The sequence below is a fragment of the Rosa chinensis genome, chromosome 5 (genome assembly GCF_002994745.2).
Source record: "Rosa chinensis cultivar Old Blush chromosome 5, RchiOBHm-V2, whole genome shotgun sequence".
Classification (NCBI taxonomy): domain Eukaryota; kingdom Viridiplantae; phylum Streptophyta; class Magnoliopsida; order Rosales; family Rosaceae; genus Rosa; species Rosa chinensis.
The window spans coordinates 52910215-52936749 of NC_037092.1; the positions used below are offsets into that span (position 1 = coordinate 52910215).

At 38.0% G+C, this 26535-nt stretch overlaps 2 protein-coding genes and 2 long non-coding RNA genes across 5 annotated transcripts; 1 reads left to right on the forward strand and 3 right to left on the reverse strand.

Moving 5' to 3' along the window:
- Positions 1–3126: 3126 nt before the first annotated feature.
- On the reverse strand, positions 3127–14895 carry LOC112202499 (xanthine dehydrogenase 1). Of its 2 annotated transcripts, XM_024343508.2 has the most exons (14): positions 14630–14893; positions 13996–14095; positions 13745–13853; positions 11646–13151; positions 10772–11014; positions 10016–10330; positions 9633–9872; positions 8863–9147; positions 8534–8755; positions 7838–7999; positions 6643–6777; positions 5698–5934; positions 4705–4878; positions 3127–3883 (listed from the first exon to the last, which is right to left on the reverse strand). In XM_024343508.2, exons 1-14 carry the CDS (start codon positions 14754–14756, stop codon positions 3641–3643), a joined length of 4098 nt encoding a protein of 1365 aa, XP_024199276.1. In that variant the 5' UTR covers positions 14757–14893; the 3' UTR covers positions 3127–3640. The 2 variants fall into 2 exon arrangements, with proteins under 2 accessions (XP_024199276.1, XP_040361509.1); XM_040505575.1 differs by lacking the exons at positions 3127–3883; positions 4705–4878 and having other exon boundaries at positions 5764–5927; positions 14630–14895.
- Positions 14896–16329: 1434 nt separating this feature from the next.
- On the reverse strand, positions 16330–19422 carry LOC112166736. The gene is made up of 3 exons (XM_024303629.2): positions 19129–19422; positions 18480–18824; positions 16330–16857 (listed from the first exon to the last, which is right to left on the reverse strand). Exons 1-3 carry the CDS (start codon positions 19235–19237, stop codon positions 16670–16672), a joined length of 642 nt encoding a protein of 213 aa, XP_024159397.1. The 5' UTR covers positions 19238–19422; the 3' UTR covers positions 16330–16669.
- Positions 19356–19955, forward strand: LOC121053158. Its single transcript, XR_005810931.1, has 2 exons — positions 19356–19462; positions 19621–19955. It is a non-coding gene; the product is annotated as an uncharacterized LOC121053158 (long non-coding RNA).
- A 2459-nt stretch (positions 19956–22414) lies between these two features.
- On the reverse strand, positions 22415–25925 carry LOC121053159. Its single transcript, XR_005810932.1, has 8 exons — positions 25781–25925; positions 25580–25660; positions 24627–24697; positions 24065–24146; positions 23305–23374; positions 23159–23195; positions 22804–23063; positions 22415–22597 (listed from the first exon to the last, which is right to left on the reverse strand). It is a non-coding gene; the product is annotated as an uncharacterized LOC121053159 (long non-coding RNA).
- Positions 25926–26535: the final 610 nt, after the last annotated feature.

Here is a 26535-nt window from a genome sequence, read left to right on the forward strand (position 1 = left end):
TTTTGGTGGAGCGTTGCTCACTTTTAAAACCGTTCTCTCAGATCAAACCTTGCCTAGACATCACAAGTACTCTTGAGTACGCCTAGAGGGAAAAAGTTAATACAATAAGTCATTTTATTGATTTAAGGCATAATTGCCATTACATGATTCTTGGAAAAGTAAAGGACTATACTAATCAAAATCTGCAGCATCCTTGTGCAATTCTTTGTCAGATTTGAAGTCCGCTATGGTGAGATTGGCGTGTGCATCATCACCTTCTTCTTCTACATCTTTGGCAAGATAGGTCTCATGTTCTCGAAATTCCCTATATGCCTTGTAATGTGCAGCTAATTGTTTGCTTGCATTGCATTGCTTGAACCAATGTTCAATAGATCCACATCTATGGCATGCATCATTACGATTTCCACCCTTGAATTGAGATGCATCTTGTGCATGAGGACGAGATTGGCGTCCGTGTTGGACATTGGCGCCACCCCTATGGCCGGCGGCCTTGTGTCCCCCTCTCCCACGTTGGCTTTTGTTGCCACGTGTTCCTACTCCATTGTGGCGGTTTCCTTCCTTTGTAGGGCGGTTATATGGACCAAAACGTCCGTTATGTCCCTTATTGTTAGGGTTCCGCTCCTTGCGCCCTCCTTTGGGTGCATGATTATAATTCGCCTCCTGAACGCTCTTAGTTCCGATAGGCCTTGAATTATAATTTCTCACGAGGATATTATCATGTTTTTCAGCTACAGACATCACAGTAATGAGCTGATGAAATCTCGTGATCCGTCTAGTATCAAATTCCGTTCGATATTGCTTTGAGAGCAAAATTGCTGAGACAGGGAAGGTGGAGAGAGTTTTCTCAATTAGTTCTTGCTCTATGACGGGTTGTCCACAGAACCCCAACATGGTTTTGAGGCATAGAACTTCTGAATTATATTCAGCTACAGACTTGAAGTCGGCGAATCGTAGATTGCCCCATTGAACTTTCAAGTCAGGGAGGAGGGTATCCTTGATATTACCAAATCGCTCTTCTAGCGCAACCCATAATTCTCTAGCATCCTTGATTGCCATGTACTCCAATCGGAGTGATTTATCCATGTGGCGCCTCATCAAGATGAGGGCGGTGGCATTATTCGTAGCCGTACGCTCAAATATGAGAGTAGGATTAGGAGCTTGAATTAAGGGTAGGATCCCTTTTGAAGTGAGATGGTGCTCAACATCCGTGGCCCAACTATGATATTCCGAGCCAGTTGAGGTAAGTGCAGGAAAGTCAAGTTTTGACATCCTGAAATAAGAAGAAGAAATATATTAGTTTCGGAGTTAAAAACTTCCACGACAACTAAATATTAAGATTTCCGAGCTATGCTACCAAGAAATCGATTTCCAAGAAAATTGGATTAGACCGAAACAATGATGTTTATAAGGTCATAAATCGATGCTTGCGGACGCTCTTAGTCCGAAGTCTTACGAACGCTCTTAGTTCGTTAATCGCGTGAATCCCCACGATTCCGCTTTTCAATGATCGAACCCACGTTATAAGAAAGGTGGGATGTAGAAGAAGGGAGGTTTTCAAGTCCCCGAGAAAAGAATAAGAAATATAAATTCCGAATTATAGGAACTTCAAAACTTACTCTTTTGAATACTTACTTGGTGAAAATTCGGAGCAGATTCTGTTCTGAACAGCTTGTACCTCGATTGGTGTACAGATCTCAATATGACTCCGATAAGGCTGAAATTCGGAGGTTAGATGGAAGAGACAGAGACGAACAACTTTGATGAAGAAAGTTTTTCGATCTGAGCTTCCGAACTAGACGTTTCGAGGCTTTCAAGAAGACGGATGTGCACAGGAATGGGAAAAAGATGCAGTGGGTGTGCGTTGGCTTGTTTGCGCAGCAGGGATGCTTCGGTGGCAGCAGGCTGGAACGCAGGGCTGCAGGGAGGGGGCAGCAGGGGCTTCTGTGCAAGGTTGCAAGCACACGGGTGCTCGGGCTGCAGCGAAGGCTCGGCTAGCTCGGGCTAGGGGCTGCTTTGTGAATGAGTTTTGGTTTTCTGTTTTGTGGTTAGATTCGTGCTGATAACGTGTTTAAGTATAATGTATTTGAGAGAGATTGATGAGAGAGATGTGTATTATTATTGAGAATAGGAGCCCTATATATATAGGGATTACAAAGTGCTAGTTCTAATGTTACAAGGAATACCAATCCGTGTAGGATTGGGAAATGTAGAACCTTCTCTCCTATTGCTACTCCTAGTTTGATAAGGCACACTAAATCGATATTCCTTCAACAGATACATGATTTAGACTTTGCCAATGTTACATGCAGTTGGTGTTGAAAAGACAGAGTCAATATGAAAATATTTTGGTTTCCCGCTCACTTATGTGCATGGCCTGGAAAAAGAAGGGTTTTGTTTTATTTTAGCCATAGGCTGATTTCATTAGTGTAAAATTAGGACTTAATCATATGGTTACCATGCCCTGCCATTTGGCTACTTTTGGGTCATCTTAAATCAAGTAACAAGGTCAAGGATTTACATAACTTGAGGAGGTGAAGCCTTGAATGCTGGCTGCTGCTGCTAGCCTACTACTGGGATGAAGAAACCAGAAAGAAACGAACCTTCATAGGCTGTGGCTCGATCATAACATGGTTTGTAAAGAGTGGATCATTGCGTAATATTACATATCTTTAATTATCGATATCTAATATACAATTTCGAGAAGAGAAAAAAAAAACATAAAATGAGGGTATCATTTCTTGGTATATTGTTATTCCCCTTCACCGCATTAGACGAGGTCAAACAGAATTGTGAATATTATTTTCACATCATGCAAAAGATGCATATATCAGATTTGGTTTTCGGTGAAGAAGATAATGCAGTTTATCTCAACTTGTTGAGAAAAACAAAACAAAAAACGTCTTTATGTAATTTAAAATCAAGATTCAATTGTCAATGCCCAGGTCATTAGGAAACTGTAATATAAGGTAATGATACGAATCCTTAGTTTTTCCCTTAATACTCATATCCTAAACGACCCGGCAGCTTCCATTACATCACTAAATCTGTCTGTAGCAAGGTAGTGTGCTGCAGCAACACAAGATGAAAATACTGGAAGCAGAATAACCCTGTCAACTACATGACAAAAACGCAGAAAGAATGAGACTTCTTCCACCATTTCACACTAATAAGATCCTTACAGAGACAGAATATATTGTTTCCTACTATAAAAAAATTCATGTAGTTGCAGTATATGTTGGCATAAAATGCACTGAAACAAACGAAACGACCAAGTCTTTTCTGCCTTCTGCTGTCTTTTACTGTATCAAAGAGATGAGGAAAGATAATGACAACACCTATAATAATAATAATGATGTAACTGAGAAAGGGCGAGAAAGTGATGGCTTCCAAGTACAGAATCATTTTGCCGTAACGAAGTTTATTTGAACCCTTCTCCTTATAATGGCTCCCTTTTATTATTGACAATCATTTCATGATTGTCATCATAATGGATAACAACTGTGTGGTACTTTTTCTAATGTTACAGAAGGTGTAATTTGTTACGTGAAGGATGAGAATGGGTCTAGGACAACTATATTGTGGGGTATTCCGAGTCATATCGGTAGTATAGCACTAAGTAGAGAAAAGCAGCAACCTGCAATCAAACACTGAGCTTTGCGCGAAAATCTGAGCTAGCAAATGCTGCGGTAAATTCATCCAAACAAGCCATCCGTATACGTTCTGGTGTTGCTGGATTATCAAGTGGAAACCACTCGTTACACCCTACTTCAGCTCTTGCAGCTATAATGGCATCTTTGATAGCAAAAAAGACAGCTGATGCCAAGAAAAATGGGGGCTCACCAACAGCTTTAGATGAGTGGATGGCCTTTACATTTGGATGTCCCTGTGTCAATCAGCAAAGAGAACGCAAACAGGTCAAGATTGTTGCTTTAGATTTAAAAATGAGTCATCAACTTATGCTCGCAAGCCAAAGTTGATTCCATTTCTAAAATTTGAAATGCAAACAAAGATTGTGCAGTATAGATCCAAAGATGATGACCTATACAATTCATGTTACCCTGTTTTAATTCATTAAGCTGATATAGCATAAATTAGCCACCAGAAAACATAGAAAGAGATAGAATACTCCATTTGATCGAGGAAAAAAAAAAAAAGCAGTACACTAATTTTTGATTTGACAACCAGAAGAACAGAGAGACAGAGAAGTTCAAAGCTCTGTCCTTCCAACAATACCGCAAGACCACATTTCTCTTCTTTGCAGACTGCAGGTACAGAATAATTCGAAACATAATCTGACATCAAATACCCATTATAGTACCCAGTACGTTCCCTTTGGCTTGATTAATGCGTTCCACTCAAAAACCTGTTGCCTATGCTCCCATGTGAGCAGTCCATTAAGTCATGAAATAGTGGTATACAACTATTAAGGCCAAAATCTGCCAGTAATTTGGGGTAACGAGTGTATCTTGTTTTAGAATTTTAACCACCAAGTTTCTTTCATCATGACCTTGCAGCTTAGTTTAGAAAAGGGAGACACCATATTCACTTTATTAATTCTGGCAGATAGGGATCAGAAAACACTTGTATCAAACTAATACATTTTATTTCGTTAATATGCAAAATTACAACATGCTTAATTGCTTTTTATCCATCACAGATACAATATATAACGTATAACAGGCCCTTACTGGATAATGAGCATACCTTCAGAAGTGAAACATTGAATTTTAAGGGAACGTCATTTATGGAAGGAATTTTGTAGCTTCCAGGCCCACAAGTGTAGAGGGAACCTGGTGCAATCCACTTATGAGCAGGATCTCCCCATTTTAGTTCTTCTAGGGCAACCCATCCCAAACCTTGTATAAACGCTCCTTCGATCTGCATCAGAAGCAAAAAGATTAAGCTATATCTATGAGAATGAAGATTAAGAAGACTGAAACTAACAAAATATAATTACAGTTCTAGGGTTTTTGTTCTGTAGCTTCTTTTCTTCATCGAAAAAAACTGTAATTACAGTTACCGAAAGTTCTACTACCCCTTCCCCAATATAAAAACTGACACCACCAGAAAGCGAGTTTTAGATTCACAATCATGAGTTTGTTGGCACATCATGTTTAGATGACGGAAGCAATAGGAGACACATTTACCATCTAAATACTTAACATCTGTAGCAGCTAATACAAGATACTCAATAACACCATCAGACCCGAAATAAACATTCAAATCTCTGATTATTTTAAAATGAACAATGTCATTTCCATAAGTTCCACCAATACTGCTTCTAGTCCAACTTTTGTCAAAGTCACTTTTCAGTTGATACATGTGAATTTGATTGAAGCATGTTTACAGTTTATCATAATCCATAATCTTGCTATCAGCTCAAAACAGATATCCTCATATGTTTTTCATTCTCCTAAGGTTCTGCCCTATAATAATTTATGTCTGGCACGCTCATTTATGGGACGGATTCTTCTAGGTTCTGCCCTATATTGTGTTCCCATAAATGTAACGCATAGGTTTAGGTGTATTATTGAATCTTAAGCCCCAAAGATAGATTCTCTACCACAAAGTAAAATAAAAAATTCAATTCAGTAAAATAAAAATAAATAAATAATAATGATAGTATTATAAAATAAATGTAAATAAAACATAAAAATAAAATAAAACAAAAGTAGTAGAGATAAGGGAGAAGAGTACCTGCCCAACATCAATTGCTGGGTTGAGAGAGTATCCAAGATCCAAGAATATATTTGCCACCCTAGTGTGGAAATCTCCAGTCAAAGTGTCAATTTCAACCTCAGCAAAAGCAGCCCCATAGGTATAGTACCTGAATGGGTTGCCTTTACCAGTAGTCCAATCAAAGTCGATTTCAGGTACAATGTAAAATCCATGGGCAGAAAGATCTATCCGGGCCACATAGCATGCACCTGCCAGCTGACAATGAGGAATATGAAGATTACATAAGTTGATTCCATCATCTAAGAGTAAAACTGCTCATGGCAAAAGAAGCCCACCATCCGCAACCTCTAGTGGAAATACCACATGAATAAAACACTCCAACATAGAACTTCTATAAGATACAAAAAAAATTCTTCTTATTTAATCACTTTTGTCAATTCCCTATTTGATATAACTATGTTATCTGTAGCATCTTCATTGACCTGTTTTAACTTTCTTAAAAAATCAGCAAGTAAAGTGATTGGAATACTTCACAAAGAGGATGAACTACACTGAATGTTCTTAAGCAACTGAGAGAAGCAATCATGCTCATTCATTGGGTTGGTTTTTGATAGCGCACATTACACAGGACTTGAGAGGTAATCATGGTATGGATGAATGTCCAGGGAGAGCTTCAAACCCTTGGATATTGCAACAAAAAGGATTCTATACTGAAGTTTGTGATTGATGAACTCCTATATTCCATTGAACATTTAGGTATATAATCAGATTTGTGAATTCATAACCTTATGTAAACAACACTGTCTTGATTATTTGATCTTTTCCATTTACCATCAATTTCAGCTTATTTCGTGGCTTATTACAATTTTTAGTGCCGTAAATGTAAACCTGAAGATAGTTATTTCATCAATGCTCTTCTTTCAAAGAAAAGAATCATAAACCATGATAAAAGAGAGTAAGTACCTCAGCAAAAGAGCTGAAATTGTGCTGTGAAGCAATAGGTTCCATACGTGCCTTGATTTGCTCACATGCATCCAAGACTGCAGCTCCATACATGTCAGAACTTGCAGACGCTGCTGTTGGGGAAGCATTAGGAACCTAATTTAGCAGCAAACATGACACAAAAATTACAAAAAAAATAAAATAATAATAAATAAATAAATAATAAAAACATGGGCATTCAAATTAGTTAAAATGACCAAAGAATTTGATAAAACATGATTATAGAGCAACTGTCTTAATAGTTTTCCAGCAAAGTTGAGACCCACTTAATAGATGCATTTTCTCAAATTTTAGTCTCGCCAAATGTTATATCAACGCGGTGCTAGCAGCAACACCCTATCATGTAAATGCAATAAATTTAAGAATCTCTGGAAAGGACAAGCACAGAATTCCTAAAGAATCGTCAGAAAGCAGAAAGGGGAACAACCCCTTGGTAGTTTGGTTGACATGTATGCTTCTCAACCAATACAGAAAAAAATTTATGGGATTGAATTAGGTTTAGTTTAGATGAATTCCCATACATATTACAATACTTCAATCCAAAATTTTTCCACCGAGAGTTTAAAGCCTATCAGGTTAGTCCTATATATGGTTTTACTCAATATCATTTGAGTACCGTATTTTTCTAATGTTTGATGCCCAGAAACAATACACAAAGTCTGACAGATATACCAAAGTGCTCCATTTACAATTAAGAAATTTTAAATGAACCTCTGCAGTTGCTGACAAGAACGTAATTATTTCCTTCAAAAATCCCCATTTCTGTAAATCTGGATCAGGCAGTACTCAATGGCTGGTTAAGTGGACTCTATAGTGTTAGGTGATTGGCTACCAAATGCTGTTTATGGTGCCAGGTGGTTGCCTACCAAAACTCTCCAAAAACAACCTAAAGGAGCCCAGACTAGGCAACCACCAACCAGTATGAATAGTGTTCAGTAGGCAGCCACTAAACACTAAGAGTATACCGTAGCCAAATTGGAAATTTTGGCAGTAAAAATTGTTGGTGGTCTACTCAGCAACAAATATATTTTTGGCAGCAAATATATACATATATATATATATATATATATTTATATTCCCTTTTGTGGGGTTGGGGGTGGGGGGGGTGTGGTGTATGTCCCTTTTCTATATCAGTATACTGTCAAGTGTCAACTACCTTGTCGGTACTTGTCTCTGATATGAAGACTGAACTGAGAGGAATATTGAAGGCAGAAGCAGCCACCTGAGCAACTTTTGTATGCAAACCTTGCCCCATCTCAACTCCTCCATGTGTGACTAGAACAGTTCCATCTGTGTAGACATGAACAAGAGCACCTGCCTAAAAATCATTAAATAGTACACAATCAGGGTTGCAATACCAGAATAGGTAGTATATAAGAAATGAAAAACAATATAAAATAATTCTCGGTGCCAATTAGGTCTAATAATCTCATTGTTAATTGGCCTAAAAACTAGAAAACTATTAGAAAAAGGTTAACCAAACTACCCAAAATTAGGGGCTGAATTTGGATAAAAAATATAAAAAAATTACCAGAATGGAACATTACTCATTTATATAACAGAAGGGTCCTTTTGGTTTATGTATTTGGAACTTAGAATTACAATTTGGATGAACCTCTAGTTTCGTAATAGGTTACAGAAAGAAACTCCATTTAACATCTGGATGTCATACATCTTATACTAGAATAAACTCTTAAACTGTAATTGTGAAAGCTTTAAGTTTGTAGCTTGTTATTAAGGTGAAAATACAACAAAATCCTGCATGTCTGATCACTCTAATTTTGTAAAGGTTAATAAGAGAAGAGCAATTATAATTTAGAAAAATTCCACCATCACATTCTAAGACCATTACCTGGTTCATGAGCTTTAATGTAAATGATATGCCAAACTTCGTTGGTATCATGGCTACACCACGCTTCCGCCACCGATTATGAGTATTAAATTGGCAAACTTCACTGCGAGCCTTTGAAAATTCACAAGATAGTTTTAGTTCGTTCCAAAGCGGGGCCAGTGTACAGTGTTGAAGTTTCTGACCATAATGCAATATTGATCCTTCACCTTGAAAATTAATCTCCTGAAAGGAAATTAAATTACCACCACACATAAGCAGGAATACAGCCATTATATCTGAGGCCCAACTGCAACATAAGAACTCATTCCTCATGAAAAAGTTCAACTTACTCTTATCTCTTCTGGGCTTTTATTCAGTTCTACGGCAATTCTTTGAATCCAATTTTCAGCAATAATCATCCCTTGAGGACCACCAAATCCTCGGAAAGCAGTGTTACTGGGTATATTAGTGAAGCAAACTCGTCCCACAATTCTCACATTTGGAATCTCATAGACATTATCCGAGTGAAACATAGCACGCTCAAGCACAGGAAGAGACAAATCTAGTGAATTTCCAGCACTATTATAGATGAGAAGATCCAATGCCAACACCTTTCCCTCATTTGTAAAGCCCACCTATGTCAAATAACATATCCCATCAACATTTATTTTCCATCACATATATCTCTCTTTACAGAGAAAAAAACTAAAATCCACCCAAACAATAATAGCATAATTATTACTTATATTCTACACCAAAATTCAATAAGTTCAGGAGGTAAGGCCCTTCTCTTTCCCTATCTCCTAAATTTTCTTTGCTTCCAGGAAAATAATGGAGTCGTCATATTTCTCCCCACCTACTGAAGACATTCTCTTTGCACTAATAAGACTAAAGGAGGTAACACAATTTTGTTACAACACGCACGGTGAAGAGGCCGAACTGTTCCTACTTGACACTAAAATCCATAAACCAATCTTAATCTCCCTTTTAGCTTATCTTGTATATGACAAACACTTTTCATAGCAACAGCTATGTATTGCAAAATATGTATTGCAAAATTAAAGAACAAGACATAAAATGTCAATATCCAAAAACAAGAATCAATAATAGGCACAAGCACCTTGTATTTTCCAAGAAAGCTATGGCGCTGCCCAGTTATCATCATGTCCGTATCACGGTCTAATGTAATTTTGACTGGTCGATTCAATAGATATGAAGGAACAGAAGCTGCAGCAGCAATGAAAGCTGATCTTGTCTCCTTGCCGCCAAAACCGCCGCCAATACGCTTCGTTTTACAAATTACTTTTGACATTGGAAGACCAAGAACATGAGAAACATACTTCTGGTGCTTCTGAGGAGCCTGCACAGTGATGATCTTATGTTACATTTCTACTAAAACTGAAGTTCCAAAAAAAACGTGAGACACTAGATGAAAATTTTTTGGACAATCCTGTCATATATAAACTGATGCAAGCAGAAAACTGTTTTAGAATTATAACATACTTGAGTGGATGAGATCATATGAACTTCATTGCCACCATCCATTGTCCATATCACACTGCTCTGTGGCTCCAAATAGAAGTGTTCCTGGCCTCCCACTAGAACTTCCCCCTCTATGACCTTGTCACATTGACATGATTGAAAGCAAAGATCCACATCTCCTTTCCTAAAACGCCTCTCAGTATTAGGATGGAAACTATTAGCATTGATGGCATCCTGTATCGATAAGATGGCTGGGAGCTCTTCATACTCAACGTGAACTTTCATTGCTGCTAATTTTGCCTTTTCATGTGTATCTGCAACTACCACTCCTATAACCTGCATAGGATATACAATAACACCATGGTCAAACTAAACACTGAGAGAGAATGCAGTAACACAGCAGTTTTTGCGTAGGTGTGTTTGGTGGGGTGGTAAGGCAGTGCCTTCGCATTTAGAAGGTCATGTGTTCGAACCCCATCAAGGGTGGGGGTGCAGTGGGGTTTAAAAATAAATAAAAAGTAAAAAAAATGCGGGAACACAGCAATATGCCATAGAAGGAATTAGTTCAGCATGACCAAATAGCATTTGACTCATGTGAGTCTAACATATATCCAATGGTATTTCATGACGACTAACTTTTCTGGGTTCTAAAATTATCTTTAACACACTGCTAAGTATCAAGCAAATAATCTAACAGCATTCTCAGAAATTAATGGATGATGCCGTTAGATCCGGAATCTGAGAGAGAGAGAGAGAGAGATTTGTTAATCATCGTACCTGACCTACACAAGTGACAAACTCTGAAGCAAATAGTTCCTCGTCAACAACAACGGGTCCAACTTTATTATCAGCTGGAACATCCTTGGCAAAAAATATGCCTGCAAACCCAGGCGATAACTTTGCTCCTGAATCATCAATTGAAAGTATACGAGCATGAGGTTTTTTGCTCAATATTAACGCGGCATGCAAGCCATTGGGAGGCAATGGTGTATCATCAGCATATTCTGCCTCTCCTGAAACCTAGTAGAAATTGTCATTCGTGATGTTAACATCATACTGCTATACAACATAGAGAGACTCGTCCACCATGCACAAAAGTAAGATTTTGACGAAATCAACATTCATATAGAGGGGAAAAACAAGTCTCTATTGGAAGTTTGGAACAAGAACATATCAACGTATTGTATGTTCAAATCAAATCAACATACCAATTTATACAGGATTTCAGACATAAACTGCTCTGTAACTATCCTAGTTATTCTAAATGCCCAATAGTCAGCCATTAAACTAAATGCACAATATCACCCGACATATATACGTATGGCATTTTGGAAAGATGTTCCACTTGTATGGTATAGTGTACATGAAAAGGAAGAGTTGAATTTCGGTGATCGTGAGCTACCTTCGGCCCTATCCTTGTGATAACTTTATTACACTAGATATTCAAGGTCCTCTTGAAAATGTTTGGATCCTTTCTAGCCCCTTATACAACATACGTGGTAACAATAAACAAGCAAAAGGAGAAGGAAAAGGAAAGGACATAACTAAGCTTGTCAATTATTAATTTATATATGCAGGGTCCAAAAAGTTATAAATATAAATAAATAGCAAAAGTAAAAATAATATTATTGCCAGTATGTATGGGACAAACCTGAAGTTTCGATGATAGATGAACCTCAGGAGACCCAACAGCTGTCCCATGTTTTGTAATTTCATAGTCTTGAGTTCCTATAACAGATGGCCTGTCAAATGGTTGTATAGCAGAAAGATGAGACAATGGTACACTTCCCTTAAGGCCTTTTTCCCTTTCCAGCTGATGAGAAACCCACAGAAAAAACTTGAAGAAAAAGCTAAGTGTCAAAGACTTACGAAACTCCACCATCCCACCAGGAGCATTATCTCCGAGCAATACATCCTTCTGGATGATTTTCAGAGCACCCTGCAATAGCTCCTGGTTCCAACTCTTTCCAGTGAGAAAGTCTTTTGTTCTTGTTGCAGAAAGAGAGAGTGGAGCTACACCCCCATAAACAATAGATGCATCAGAAACTACAATGTTTTCACCTCTTTCCTCAAGATGAACACGAATTCCAGCATTCACAATTGCAATATCATCATCCCTTCTGTGAGCTTGTTTATATTCTTTCACATACTCAAACGGCCTAGTCCAAGGTAAAAATACAGAAAGTAGAATTTCACCACTTCCCAGATCCACCTTACGGTAACCAAGGAAAAACTTTTCTGCCGGCGTGGTTCTAATGTTCCCTTTGGAATCAACAATTCGAAAAGTTGCTCTGGCAGCCATCCAAAGGGGGTTCAAGTCTGAAATTGGACTGGCTGTACAGATATTTCCACCCACACAAGCAACATTTCTTATTTGCATCCCAGCAAACCATTTTAATTGTTCAACAAAAGCCTTACAGGAAGAAGTTTCATGAGCTGCACGTTCTGTTATGACCTTTCTTAAGAATTTAAGTAGTTCAGAAAGTCTTACCGCAGAACCTATCTCAAGTCCATCATCCTTCAGATTCAGTATACTAAGTTCAGGTACATGTGTAACAGAAATTAAAACCCGATATTGAATTTTTTTCAACCTCATTTCAATTCCTACCTCAGTATTACCTACTAATAACTTTGCATCTGGGTATTTTTCTTTTAACTCTAGTACTTGCTTAAGTCTCAAGGGTCTGAACCACTTTAACCCACTGAATCCATTCAAATGTAAATAAGTTGATTTTCTCAACATGAGCTCAGGAGGAAATATAAGTTCCTTGTCCGTGTATGTGCTTCCATCAATTTCACTATACGATACAGGTGCATACCTCTCGTCACAAGTACCCATTTTGTGACGGTTGCTTGATATCTCACTTTTTAATCCACACGAACAAGGTTTACCAGTTGAAGGGCACACAAATTCACCTCCTTCAAGACTTAGAGATGATATGTCAATGTACGGTTTATCATCTGTTTTGGCAAAGACACGAAAAGCATCAACAATTGGTCTGTAACCAGTGCATCGACACAAGTTTCCTGCTAAACATTCTTCAATCTGCTCCTCATTAGGTGGGGTCTGACTTGACCTTAATAACGCATAGACGGACATGATAAAACCAGGGGTGCAAAATCCACATTGTGAGCCATGAGATTGTGCCAATGATTCCTTCAGAATATAAAATCATATTAGGTGAGAATCTTAATAAGTACTAGACAGTATGGTATAAGTAGGCTAAAAAACACTCTCCCTAAAGCGTATAACCACTATATGATGCTGCAAAAATAGTTAAAAATATGTGGGAGATCCCAAAATGGTTATGCGGCAGGGTGAGAGGTAGCATTTGTTAGATTTTAGAGTTAATATCTGGAGGAATGTAGGCTAAAAGCCAGCTGGGTAATTTGATTTGAACAACTTAGCTGCACTAAATGTTTATAACATCTCAGGTCAAATGACATTATGTGACCTCACTGACTTAAAAACACAATAAAAACCCTGTTTCCAAAAGTGTGATGTGAATTGCACCTAATCAGTAAGGGTGATTCTATCAGACCTTGATTGGCTTTTCATATAACAGGTACAAAGTAAAAGGTTCATTTAACTAGGTAACTCAAGCCTCTTGTATTAACAATATCTAATTGTTAGCTATACCTTTTGAAATAAAAATAAAGAAAGATAAAAGCACTCCTAATAATGAAATAACAGATAAAAAGATGGGGAGGTGGGGGGCGGGGAAAGGAGAAGGAAGCAGCATATTTTACTTGAATTGGGTGCAGGCCTTGTTTATGGTTCCCAAGTCCTTCCACTGTAATTACGTGCATCCCTTCTAAAGAATACAGTGGAGCCAAGCATGCATTAACGGCGTAGTGCCTGCAAGAAGAGTATAAATAGTTCAGTTTGATTTGAAAGTACAGAATCCAATATCGAGAAAGGTCGATACGGTTTCTGTGTCTGTTAACATGCAAGTGCGCTCATTCACATGTCCATGATTATCAAAGAAAAAGAAACTCACAGGCATTTCTTCAGTTTTTGGTCATAATGCGAAACCATTACAGTACACGCACCACAACCACCTTCACCACAACCAAGCTTTGTCCCCGTGAGACCTATGTCTTTATTGCCACAAAGGCAATGGAGTTTCTAATTAGATTTTTCGGCATAAAGACTGTAAACCTAAACTTTATATCACGTCGAAAAGGAACATTATATAAAATAAAATACAAGAACAAAATCAGTAAAAAACCAGAAACAGACCAAATACAAGAGATGTTATCCAGAGCAAATATATCAACCATTTCAGACAACGAGACCAATCAACTCGATAGTTCAAGAATACTAAACATCATTCCAGGTAAAACAAACAGTATAACAAACACACACACACACACACACTGACATTGACAACAATCAACCATTCTGATATAGAAATGAAAGCTTCCCGCTAAGCAACACGATCTCATCCTACCACTGAAAAACAATAGTTGACAGATTTCTCCACACAAAAACAGCGCAATCAAATTCCATTAACAGAAATCCAATCCAATTCAAAAACTAGAGGTTCCAGAAAGTCCACATCAAAAACCGGAATCGAGATTACAATTTCCGAAAAAGAAGAAAGGAAGACTTGGATAAAGCAAGAGCGGAACCTCTGAGGTACTCAAGGAGGGTGAGGTGAGCCAATCCATCAGGCAAGACTCGACGAATTCCATTAACATACAATATGGCCTCGTTCGAGTCCTCCCCGGCCTCCTCTTCGCTCTTCAACGACCCCATTCTTCTCTCTTCTCTCTCTCTCTCTCTCTCTCTCTCTCTTCCTCTGTTTCCTTACAACAGCTTTCAATCACTACACTACTTGTAGCTCCCAGTTTTTTCTTCTTGCAGAAATTTCAAGGCTTTGAATAATCTAAAGTCGGTTAACCCAAATTTGAAATTTTCTTTTTTTTTTTCCTTTTTTTTTCATATTAGGAAATGGAAACTGAAAAGTTACCTCTTGAGCATCGCGCCAAATGAGGGAAAGTAAATACTCCTTTTTTTTTTTTCTTTTTCTTTTTTTATGAGAAGAAGGAAAGTAAATACTCCTTGGTCAGTGGAGTATATATACGGAAATTTTTAAATATGTCATTGGTGAATAAAAATATATTTTTTTTAAATAAACAAAAATTACCAATGATTTTCTTTTTTTAGACATAGCGTTTTAATAATAACTTTTTCTAAAAATATAACCAAATGAAACTTCACGAAATATTGCAAAATCAGTTCACTCTAGAATGAGTGAACGAATAGCAGTTTGTAAGAATGCGAGTACATAATGCATACTTCAATCTAGAACAGTGAATGGGCTTACTAGAAAAAGAATGTACTACCACAAACCACATATTATCAATAACTTCTAAAGTGATGAAAATTCAAACAAGCATCCATATTTAGGGATGGCATTTTAACCCATGGGTATGGGTACCCGTGGGTATTTATTCCATATGGGTATTTTTTTTATGGGTATGGGTATCCATTTATGAAGTTTGGGTGGGTATAGGTATTTTATAAAATACCCATTATAGAAATGGGTGGGTATGGGTATTACCCACAGGTGCATAAAATTTTCCCAATACCCAAACTCTATTCACTTCTCTTCTCTCTCTGATTCTTCTCTGCTCTCTCTCTGATTCTTCTCTCTCCTTTCAACCCAGCAATCTGGCCAGAGATCGACTACTCCGGCATCTAGGGTTGAGAACGTGGTGGATTTCGATATGTAGTTTCAATTGTCATGAAATGTAGTTTCGATATATTGGCATAAATGGGTTTTGATCCTTGAGGATCAGGCCGTGATCGACTTGTAGATTTGATATATTGATCGTAGAAGTGTTCCGATGACTTTGTGTGGTCTCAGATGAGGATCCGACCGTTTGATCATCATATAATTGTGAAAAGACAATTCAAAAGGCTATCCATGAGGATCCACCCGTTGGATTGTAGTATAATTTTGTGACGATGATTCTACAGGTGATCTGGGACGATCCAACCGTTGGATCTTCATATAATTTTGAGAGGATGATCCTAACGGCTATCCGTGAGAATCCAACGGTGGGATCATCGTATAATTTTGTGAGGATGATTCTAAAGGCGATCCAGGACGCTCCAACCGTTGGATCTTTGTATAATTCTGAGAGAATGATCTTAAGCGCTATTCATGATGATCTGACCGTTTGATCATCGTATAATTGTGAAAAGACGATCCAAAAGAAGATCCGTGAGGTTCCGACCGTTGGATTGTAGTATAATTTTGGGAAGACGATTCTACAGGCAATCCAGGACGATTCAACCGTTGGATCTTAGTATAATTTTGAAAGAATGATCCTAAGGGCGATCTGTGAGGATCTTTGTATAATTATGAGAGGATGATCTTAAGGCTGATCCGTGAGGATCCGACCATTGGATCGTCATATAAACTTAATATGGACCATATTAAGTTTACCGGATACAGAGTTCATAGTGCACTACATAATGCATAGAGATTTAAAGAGAATTTTTTTTGAAATCCCTCAATACATAGATCCACGAATAACCACGAGCAGCAGAACAATCTTCTTCTAATTCTGAAGGGTCATTGATGGGATTTGGGCAATGGGCATCCTACTGGTCACCATCCTTGCCACAACAGTCACAACTCACAAGACATGAAACCAATCTCATCCAGAAATCTCTTCATGGTAGTGACCATTCGTATACACACCTATTGACGAAGGAAGGTAACCGTATCCCTGCTGTAAAGGAGGCTTTTCAGTTCTAGCATAGGCTTGGTTTCGGAGACGAACACAATATTCACACATCGGAGCCTTCAATTTCACTGCCTTCCTACGTGGTGGTTCCGGTTTCCCTGTTAAATAAAGAAACAGGTAACGATGAGATGAGAAAACCAAAAAACCAGTGATGTAACAATTATAATGCTAGCTGCAGATGGATGCAATGACATTATCTATGATCCCATTAAAAAAATAAAAATAAATAAATAAATAAAAAATGTCAATATCAAAGCAGAAGCTTATTGAAGAAGAAAATCCAGAAAACTAAGGGAGAAAACGAGACAAAATGAATCACTACATTGTTACTGGTTGGTTACCAATTACACTTACACATGTACATACAAGTGTGTGTGTGTGTGTGTGTGTCATATCATATCTGAGAAGTACTTCAAATGAAAACTCAAAAAGAGCAAAGATACAAGAACAGTAAGCACAAGCGCAGCAAAAACCACAAACATAATAGAAAAACACAGCAGCAAGCTGCTAAAAAACCAGTCCTAAGGACGGATAAAATCTCAGATAGACCTATGCGGACATAGGAGACCATCATTCACCAAAACATCCAACACAGAGGTTGGAGGACCATTGGTCCAAACTTGTGTTCACAGCCTCTTTCTAGCTAGCTTGGTCGCAGCATTAGCAGCGCAGTTAGCTTCTCTTGAAATCCAATCCCAATTAACACAGGAAAAAGAGCTTTTGAGTTTATGAAACTCATTGAGAAAAGGATAATCTTCCAATTTCCTCTGGAAATCTTGTTCTTCAGACCATTAACTATCTCTTGACAGTCACTCTCCAATATCAGCTTGTCAATATTTAAATCTCTAGCCAGTTGCAATCCATGAATAACTGCAGCTCCCTCACATTCAATTTCCGAATTGGATGCGATATGGGTACTAGAACCAGCTACCCAGTTACCATTGGTATCCCTGACCACAACACCAATACCAGCCTTTCCAGAGGTCTCATCCCAAGAACCATCAACATTAACTTTCATGTATCTAGGAGGAGGAGTCCACGAATGGGTTGGAGGAGAATTTTTTTTTTTTTTTGGGGGGGGGGAGCTTTTTCTAACCAATTCGATCTCTTCCCCTGAGCAAATTGATAATCATCCCTTTGTTTGTTCTGATGATTGTGGCCTCTAGAGATGGCAGGACACCATTAAAAGCAGCCGAACATCTTACTTCCTTATTTCCCATAATACCAAGTGAAGGTCCAATCGATCCTCCCAGTATGATCTGAAAGCGTTCTAACAGTGTTTACCAACCAAGTATCCAGAGTGGTAATCTTCATAGCCAATCTGCACCAAACTAAACCAGGCACTGTACACCCAAGCGTATGTTTGGAACAAAGAAAACCAATGGAAAACAAAACCCCAGTAGCATTAGGGAAGACAAGGCCTTCAATCTTCAAAAGCATTAGCTCAGTGGGAATTGTAGTAACAGGGCAGACCCTACAACTAATTCATCAACTTCTTCAAAATTCAACTTAACACTTCTTCTTCAAAAAGTCATTCAATTCTTCTTGCTCAAACTACATCTACTTATGAATCAAAAGTTTTCAAAAAGTCATTCATCTTCTTGTTCAATCTCTAACTCAATATGAATCAATAAGTATTCAAACTTTTGGGTGAAAATTGGTTTTTCAATCCTCCAAACATGATATACAATTCTAAAAAGTAAACTGACCAAAAGCATACCTTTGAAATCCCTCAATACATACTTCCACGAAAAACGGCGAGCAGCAGGATCTTCTGGTTCTGGAGGGTCATTGATGGGATTTGGGCAATGGGCATCCCAGTGGTCACCATTCTTGCCACAACGGTCACAATACATGAAACCAATCAAATCAGAAATCTCTTCATGGTAGTGACCATTCGTATCCACGCCTATTGACGATGGAAGGTAACCATATCCCTCTGGTATAGGAGGCGGCACATATCTGGTACAGGCTGTGCTACACGGAAGACCACATTCGGAACAGCCAGGACCACGACGACGCTTTCGTTTCAACTTCGAATTCCCACGCGGGGTTAGCGGTTCCCCTGTAATATAAAGAAAGGGTGATGATGATGATGATGAGAAGAACAAACCAAAAGACCAGTATCCAAACCTAGGGAAGCATGGATGCAAGCAATTACATGGTATATATATGATCCAACCATCAAGCCAAGGCAGTAGCCATCAATCAATCAACATATAATCTATAGATCAATGGAACATCTTAAAGGCCCAAGTATACACTAGGGCATTAAAATACAAGTGGTGAACTACAATGCGGCAATAAATTTTCAATACAGAAAGGCAAATTGGTGCCCAGCACAAACCAAAACATCATATATACCGTACCTTTATGAGTCTCGATCTCATCGGAGTAATCAGAACGGCCGGGCGCGTCTTCGATACGGCGGCGCTTCCCGCTGCGGCAGTCCACTTCGATTTCGTGTTTTCGCTTCATCGTACCCTCTAGGTCCCGGGGAAGAGAGATTTTTTTTTTTCTCCTTGGTTAAACAGAGGGAGACTCGGTTTTTATAGTTTGCCCGATTAAAAAAAGCCCAACAGCGGCTTCTTGCTCCCCTATAAAAAACACAAACCCGGAACGTACAGAAACGGCTTCTGTAAAACCAGAACTCTCCTTCGGGAGGCGGAGGAGGAAGAAGCTGCCGGAGGGTCTGCATTTTAGGTATATCTCTTCATGTTAAAACTAGTTTCATGTTAAATTCTTTGTAACAACGTTTTTTTTTTTTTGGAAAGGTGAGACCTTTATCTTTCATTTTGGTGTAAAATAAATATGAGACCTTTATTGATATTGTGCTCTTGATTTGTTGAATTGGTTGCAAGCCTTCTGATGACCCTCTGCTCATTAGTCAAGAGTTTGCCTGAGACAAAGGACCAGAGGAATATTTTGAGCTTAGGCGGGATCGGAAGAGACCAGTTACTCAACCATCCATAGTTTTGATATCCTTGATCATCACACAGAAGCTTGTAAGCAGATTTAAAAGAGAAAATGCCAGAAGAGGTACTTCCCCAAATTAGCTTATCCGGCAAATCACTAATAGCTAAAGGAACAACAGTGATTTTATCAACAATGTCATCAGGTAGATTAGCATGTAACATAGGTATGTTCCAATCATTATTGATCCAAAAATCCTGCACAAGAGAATTAATATCAACAATATCATGATTCAAAGCATAATTTTCAAGGATACCACAAGAACTCCATCTGTCAACCCAAAACTTGGTACTAGCACCATTTCCAATTCTCCACATCAAACCTTTCCTCAATAGATTAGCACCATACACAACACCAGACCAAGTACTGGAGCAGTTGGGAGGTTTCCTATAGTTCTCATGGAGCAGAGATTCAGAGTGGAGATATTTTGCCTTATAAATTTTGTTCCACAAGCCCTCGTCATTTTGAGTCACTCTCCAGCTAGCCTTTGCAAGCATTGCTTTGTTCATATCAGCTGTCTTTTTTATCCCCAGACCACCATTACATTTAGGTTTACAAACAAGATCCCAACTAGAAAGATGGATCTTTCTCTTTTGTTCAGTATCACCCCATAAGAAATCCCTGTTTAATTTGTCAAGCTTGTCACATAATTGCATAGGAAGCTTAGCAGTCTGCATATGTAGAAAGTGATTTTCATTGCCTTTGTTTATACAACTATACAGCTTATATAGCAGTAGATATGCTGCTGTTACATAGAGAGAATAAAGTGCATTTACAACAAATATAAAACAGATCCTAAACTGATGCTATCACAGTAATTACACAGCAAAGCAGAAACGGTAGTCTAGGTTATGGCTTGATTGTAGCCAATGATTTATGCTCTTTAACATCCCCCCTCAAACTTGACGGTCCTGAACGGACAAGTTTGTGAGTACGAAGAGCATGATGCTGCTTGTGAAGTGGTTTGGTAAGAAGATCGGCTGGTTGATCAATGGAGGGTATAAAGAAAACACGATGACTACCAAGAGCCACCTTCTCACGAACATAGTGATAATTAAGTTCAATATGCTTAGTGCGGGCATGGAATACTGGATTAGAAGCCATGTATGTTGCACTAAGGTTATCACAATGCAGTAGAATAGGAAATTGGATGTGTGCACCCAGTTCATAAAGTAGGAAGGCTAACCAAGTGGTCTCGGCACTAGTATGAGAAAGAGCCCTGTATTCAGACTTGGCGCTGGAACGAGCAACGATAGGCTGCTTTTTGGAACACCAAGAGATCAAGTTAGTGCCGAGATAACAAAGATAGGCAGAGGTAGATCGGCGAGAATCAGGACAACCAGCCCAATCAGCATCCGAATAGGCAGTAAGATGAGTAGGTTGACGTTGGGGACTAAAAAACAAGCCATGATCAAGAGTCCCTTTGATGTAGCGAAGAATACGTTTGGCAGCAATTAGATGTGGTGTGCGGGGGTGATTCATGAACTGAGAAATAGCATTCACTGCATAGGCAATGTCAGGGCGAGTGATTGTCAAATATTGGAGAGAGCCTACAATTTCTCGAAATGTTGTAGGATTGGCAAGAGAGTCTCCTTCGTTGGCAGTAAGGATGGCCTTGGCAGACATGGGTGTGCTAACCGGTTGACTAAGCAACATATCATGCTTCACAAGTAGATCATGGGCATACTTGAGCTGGCACTATGCCAAAAAGGCCTTCAGACGACAGAACTGTTCTGTCGTCTGAACGAACAAAAATATGTCGTCTAGTACGGTGTCGTCTCTTGGGGGGCATCAGACGACAGAACACTTCTGTCGTCTGATTTTTCAGACGACATAAAAAAATAAAAGTCTTGTGTTGTCTGATGAGTTTTGCATTTTGGGAACATTGTGATCTGTATCTTTAAAAGCATTCAAACAACATTTTTGTATTGTCTGATAAACAAAACAACCACAGACTTTTGTAAATACTATTGTGTCTTCTAGCATACAACAACAATTAAATGTTGTGCAAATTGACTTTAAACAACAATTATCTGTGGTTGTAAAGTGCATCAGAGGACAATTAAGTGTCATTCTAGGGTAGGTTTATATGACATTTAAGTGTTATGTGAAAGGTTTTGAAATTGTACTTATGTGATGTTGGGAAATGGTTTAAACAATAGATATCATATTATTTCTGTTATGTCAGTCTCATTACAACGACAATTTACTGTCGTTTGAGGTTATTAAGACGACAAATATTTGTGGTCTGAATATAAAAAGGACCACTAATTGTACATGTTTTATATTGTCTATGATCAAGTCCAACCACACTTATTTGTTGTTGTTATACTCTTTAGCCAACAATTCCATCTAACTTATGTTGTTGTTTTACCATTTAGACTACAATTTTCTGTCGTCCCACTGCCAAAAAGACAATAGACTTCTAATTGGTTTTTGTGTTGCTTTTGTGCAGCTGCAACCACACATTAGTGTGCTTTTGTTATAGCTTGCAATTTGAGATAACATATATTAGCAGTCCTCTGTTACAATTGGTATGCATGCATTTTGGAAATTAAAATTGCCCATTCATGAAACCATAAAATCCACATCCAAAATCATTCATTGCAATTTTCATTAATCCACCATCGTCTCATGTACACAAACCTAATCATGAGCATCAGTTCAAAATGGCCCATACTAATCTGGAAGTCCAAATGCTTAATGAAGGAAGAGCTTCTACTAGACACAAGTCAATAAAGGAACTAGCTAGCTGTACTGCTATATCAGTTTCACGATCTGATCATGAATGAAATCACCCGAATCATAGAAGTGGTCATAGAAAACAGAAGGTATTCAGGGGTGCGTGAGCATATATGCATAACCCTGCAGATAATATGCACGTAGAATGAAGTTATTTGCTAGTGCTTTTAGTACCTTTATGTCTAGATAACTATCACATTGCTTGAAGTTGCAAGGCTTATTTAACTCAATTTTATGAAGAACTAGACCAGTGGATTATAATAGTATTCAGGACAAGAACACAATAATATCACTACAACAGGCCAACAACTAGAACAACATTTTCTTACCTCCATAATATGATTTGAAGGGAATGGCCAGTGAGCCTGCAGATAAAATGATTGTGAGGAGTGTAAAATTTCTAGTCAAGTGTAGATTGTGAGGAATGGGTTTACCTTAAATTAATGATGAGTAACGTAGTGTTATAGGGAGGAATAGAGCAAAAGCGAAAACATAGAAAAATCAAAAGAGTAGCCAAAACTAAAACCATCTGTAATTCACTTAGATCCGTGAGGTAGTAAATCAAAGCCTCAAACTGCATATTAGGAGTCTGCAGAAAACACAGAAAAGCCAAGCAGTCAAATATCAGATAATATCAACTTGGCAAATCCAAATATGTAAGAGAAAGGTAAAAAGGAAACTTACTTTTTAGTAACTCTCTTGAGCAAGATCAATGAATTTTCTGCCAAAATATATGTCAAATGAACAACAATCAGTCAAAGTTTGAGGGTTGTTGAGCAACTATAATAACCAACCAAAAATAAGTGTATGATTTTCAGAACCATCATTACCTCAAGTATGTATGAACAATGGGATTTCCCATTTCAAATTTCAGAGATAGTCAACCTCCATCTTGATCACCTATACAATCACCATAAAATTACATTTAGTATGAATCCTATTTATTACCATGAATAAGGACTTACCGTAATGTCTCAAAACTGGTTGACGTCACAGCGCCACGTATCTTACAAAGCTTAAGTATTGACAAAGTAATACTCGAACTTCCTAAGATGCGCAAGGCTAAAGATAACGAAACTAAGTTTTTGGGTAGCTGCAAACTTGATATTTGGGATCAATGTGTCTCAACCTTTGGTGAAAGAAAAGAAACAACATAAACTCAAGTGAAGTCTGATGTTAAATAAACTCAAGGTAGCTAAACTAAATAGACTTCAAAGAGGTTTGAAATATGAGGCTTCACACTACAATTTGTGGAAAAATTTCAAGCGATGACAACAACAAATAGGATTTATCCAACTGAAATAACAAGCTTAGTAAGAGTAGTTAGAAACTTGAAAATAGGAGTTAGAAGGATGCAAATCTGGTTCACATATTAGGGCTGAGAGACATGGCCTTTAATATATACATGGCTCAAAATAGATCACTGAGAGTGATTCAAAAGAAGACTAGCCTAGACATTTACATGAAGCAAAAGTGAGCTTTTCAACAGATTTACAACACACTGAGTTCAACTTTCCACAACACAAGTTCCAACAAAATAAAGGCTCAAAACACCAAAGAACATCAGGGTTTCAAAATAGGATAAAAGACCTCAAAAGGCAGGAGTTGACAAGCAGCAAAATGCCAAAGCCACCACTTCAATTCTGCTCCCTTTCAACTTCGTGCACAGGACCTGAAATGAGTAGGGGTGAGCATCACTTACGTTCATATGCTCAGTAGGAAGTAATGCTAGCTGGGTTTGAAAACTAATTGAAGTTGGTACCAATAAAACTTTAGACAACAGTAGCAAAAAACTAAAGCTTGTATGAGAGTTTCCAGTGAAAAGTATGCATGAAGGGTACCCATGTTTCTACAAACCGATGACTGGTCTTAATGCCAACTACTTACTTGCCAAAGTAAATGCACAAACAACCAGCAAGAAGTAGCGAGAGTGGCCTTTTACACCACACCACCTAGGAGTAACGCCACACCTCAAAGGATGTTAGACGTCCTCCAGTCCGTATAGCCCCTCCGAAGGTTTAGGGGATTGAAACCCAAGGTAGTCGCTTTGCTCCCTTCACTCTCAGGTCACCACTTAAAAACAATGCAATGTGTATGCACAAAAACATATAAATCTTTTCAAGAAAAGCTCTAACTAGTGAAGTCCCCCTACCTGGAATCCTTGATGTGTAACTCCCAACAAGTACCACAGAACCACTCTTCAATTCACTTGAGTCCTTGATCCTATTATGAACATGTAAACCACCATCAGTCCTAATAACATTTCTCTCTTACACTAAATCACTCAATTAGAGACTGGGTAATAGCTAGAGCTTCACCATGTGTGAGCTTATTCCGAAAAGAAAACATTGATCAGAATGTTCTGATCAGAATGCATACAAAACACTGGTTTGTAGTCACTTTCAAACAAAGACAAAACCTTTTCTAAGCCTTTTGAACTGAAGTTAAGTTTCAAGGCATGCTTTACATGTCTAATCTAACTTACTGAAGATCGAGGACAGAAAACAAGTGTAAAGGTTCACAAATCAATTGTTTGTAACAATAAGCTGCAAGTTTTGAGAAAATTTCAGAAAACTGGTAAACAAGCAAGAAAATTTCACCAACAATTAGTCTTTCAGTGTTTTCAAGGAAAACTTTCCAGATTTGAAGTAGACATGCAAAACTACTATTTTGCAAATTTTCAAGCTAATCGAAGTTCAAATGGAGGTTCAAACCAGAATCTAAAATTGACAGAAACGCTGATTCTGCAGAAATCCTGAAATAGTGCAGTAACTTCAAAATAGCACAAGTATCTCATTTTAACTCCTTTTTTCACGAAACTAAGTTCAAAATGATCATTGAAGAGTCTAATTTAAGCTATCAAAAACTGAGAGTAAAACAAGGAGTATAGGTTTTTCAAAAATTATGGAATAGCCCACTGGTTCAGCTTGGGTGTTGTCTTTGAGGCATAACATCAAACACTTGGAGTGCAGTAATGGAACTTTGGTCTTTTCCAGTCCTATCCATCCTCATGGGTTTACCAAAACATAATAATCAAAAGTGAATTCCATTACAACCTTGAATAACTTTAAGAACTGGAATTTAACATAAGGTAGAAGTTCTTACCGAAAGGAAAGAAAATTTCTGGTATTGAAGCAAAATTGAGAGAAGCTCAGTGGTTTGAAATCTCAAAGTCTTCCATTTGTTCTGTCATAGTGAAATACGTGAATTAGAGGAGGTATACATGACATGCAAGGCAATAGAAGACCTGGAGCTGCGAAATTGGAAAAGTGCAGTAGAAGGTTTGATCGACCCTTAGCTTCATACCTCCTAACATGATGAGAAGCAAGACTTGGAGATAAAGTAGCTATTGATTTTTGACCTTTGATGAAAGTGAACCAAGCAGTTTCAAGTGTTTCTGAGCTTAAGAGAAGAGTGAGAGTGGAATGGAAAGAGAACATAAGTAGCTTGGTTTTTGTTAACCGAGTGTTTGGCTGTAAAAGAGTCTAAGCAATGAATATATAGGTGACATTTTAAAAAAACTAAATAAACATAGGCTAATAGACTTTTGTTAATGAAATATGCTCCAAAATTTGTTTACAAATGAAAATCAATATCCATTTCTACTTTGCAATTAAGCATAATCCAGGTCTAATTTTATATCCAAACATAGCAGTCACAAGCACATCCTTTCCTACAACAAAACAACCTTTAAATCTAAACCGGCAGATTGAGCAAGTCTAGCAAATTACAATTCACCACCGGTTTTAGTTTTGCCAAAAGCATAGAGAAGTGTGAAAAGCTAACACTGCACTTAATTCATCCCAAAGAAACTAATGAATCTGAGAAACTTCTGGTTCATGACATCCATACAATTTGTATTTCTTCTTTTGCTTGTAAAAAGGGATAAGAGTGATTTACCTTCGTGTTGAGTAAACTAAGGAAATCATTAGGCACTCCTTTGAATTTCCAGTATATTGGAGCAACAATATTGATCATAGCAACCTCCACAGTCCACACAATCAATCTCAGAGGCCCCAAGTTCTTCTTTGCGTACTCGTACAGATTCAGCACACTAATTC

Excerpts from the sequence above, each read along its gene's own strand:
- LOC112202499 (XM_024343508.2), bottom strand. The coding sequence starts at position 14,756 with ATGGGGTCGTTGAAGAGCGAAGAGGAGGCCGGGGAGGACTCGAACGAG. Across the intron at positions 14,096-14,629 it reads CCTCCTTGAGTACCTCAGAG|ACATAGGTCTCACGGGGACA; the intron begins GTTCCGCTCTTG and ends GTGGCAATAAAG. Across the intron at positions 6,778-7,837 it reads CAGAGACAAGTACCGACAAG|GTTCCTAATGCTTCCCCAAC; the intron begins GTAGTTGACACT and ends CTGCTAAATTAG.
- LOC112166736 (XM_024303629.2), bottom strand. The coding sequence starts at position 19,237 with ATGAAGCGAAAACACGAAATCGAAGTGGACTGCCGCAGCGGGAAGCGC. Across the intron at positions 18,825-19,128 it reads TGAGATCGAGACTCATAAAG|GGGAACCGCTAACCCCGCGT; the intron begins GTACGGTATATA and ends TTTATATTACAG. Across the intron at positions 16,858-18,479 it reads TGTATTGAGGGATTTCAAAG|GGAAACCGGAACCACCACGT; the intron begins GTATGCTTTTGG and ends TTTATTTAACAG.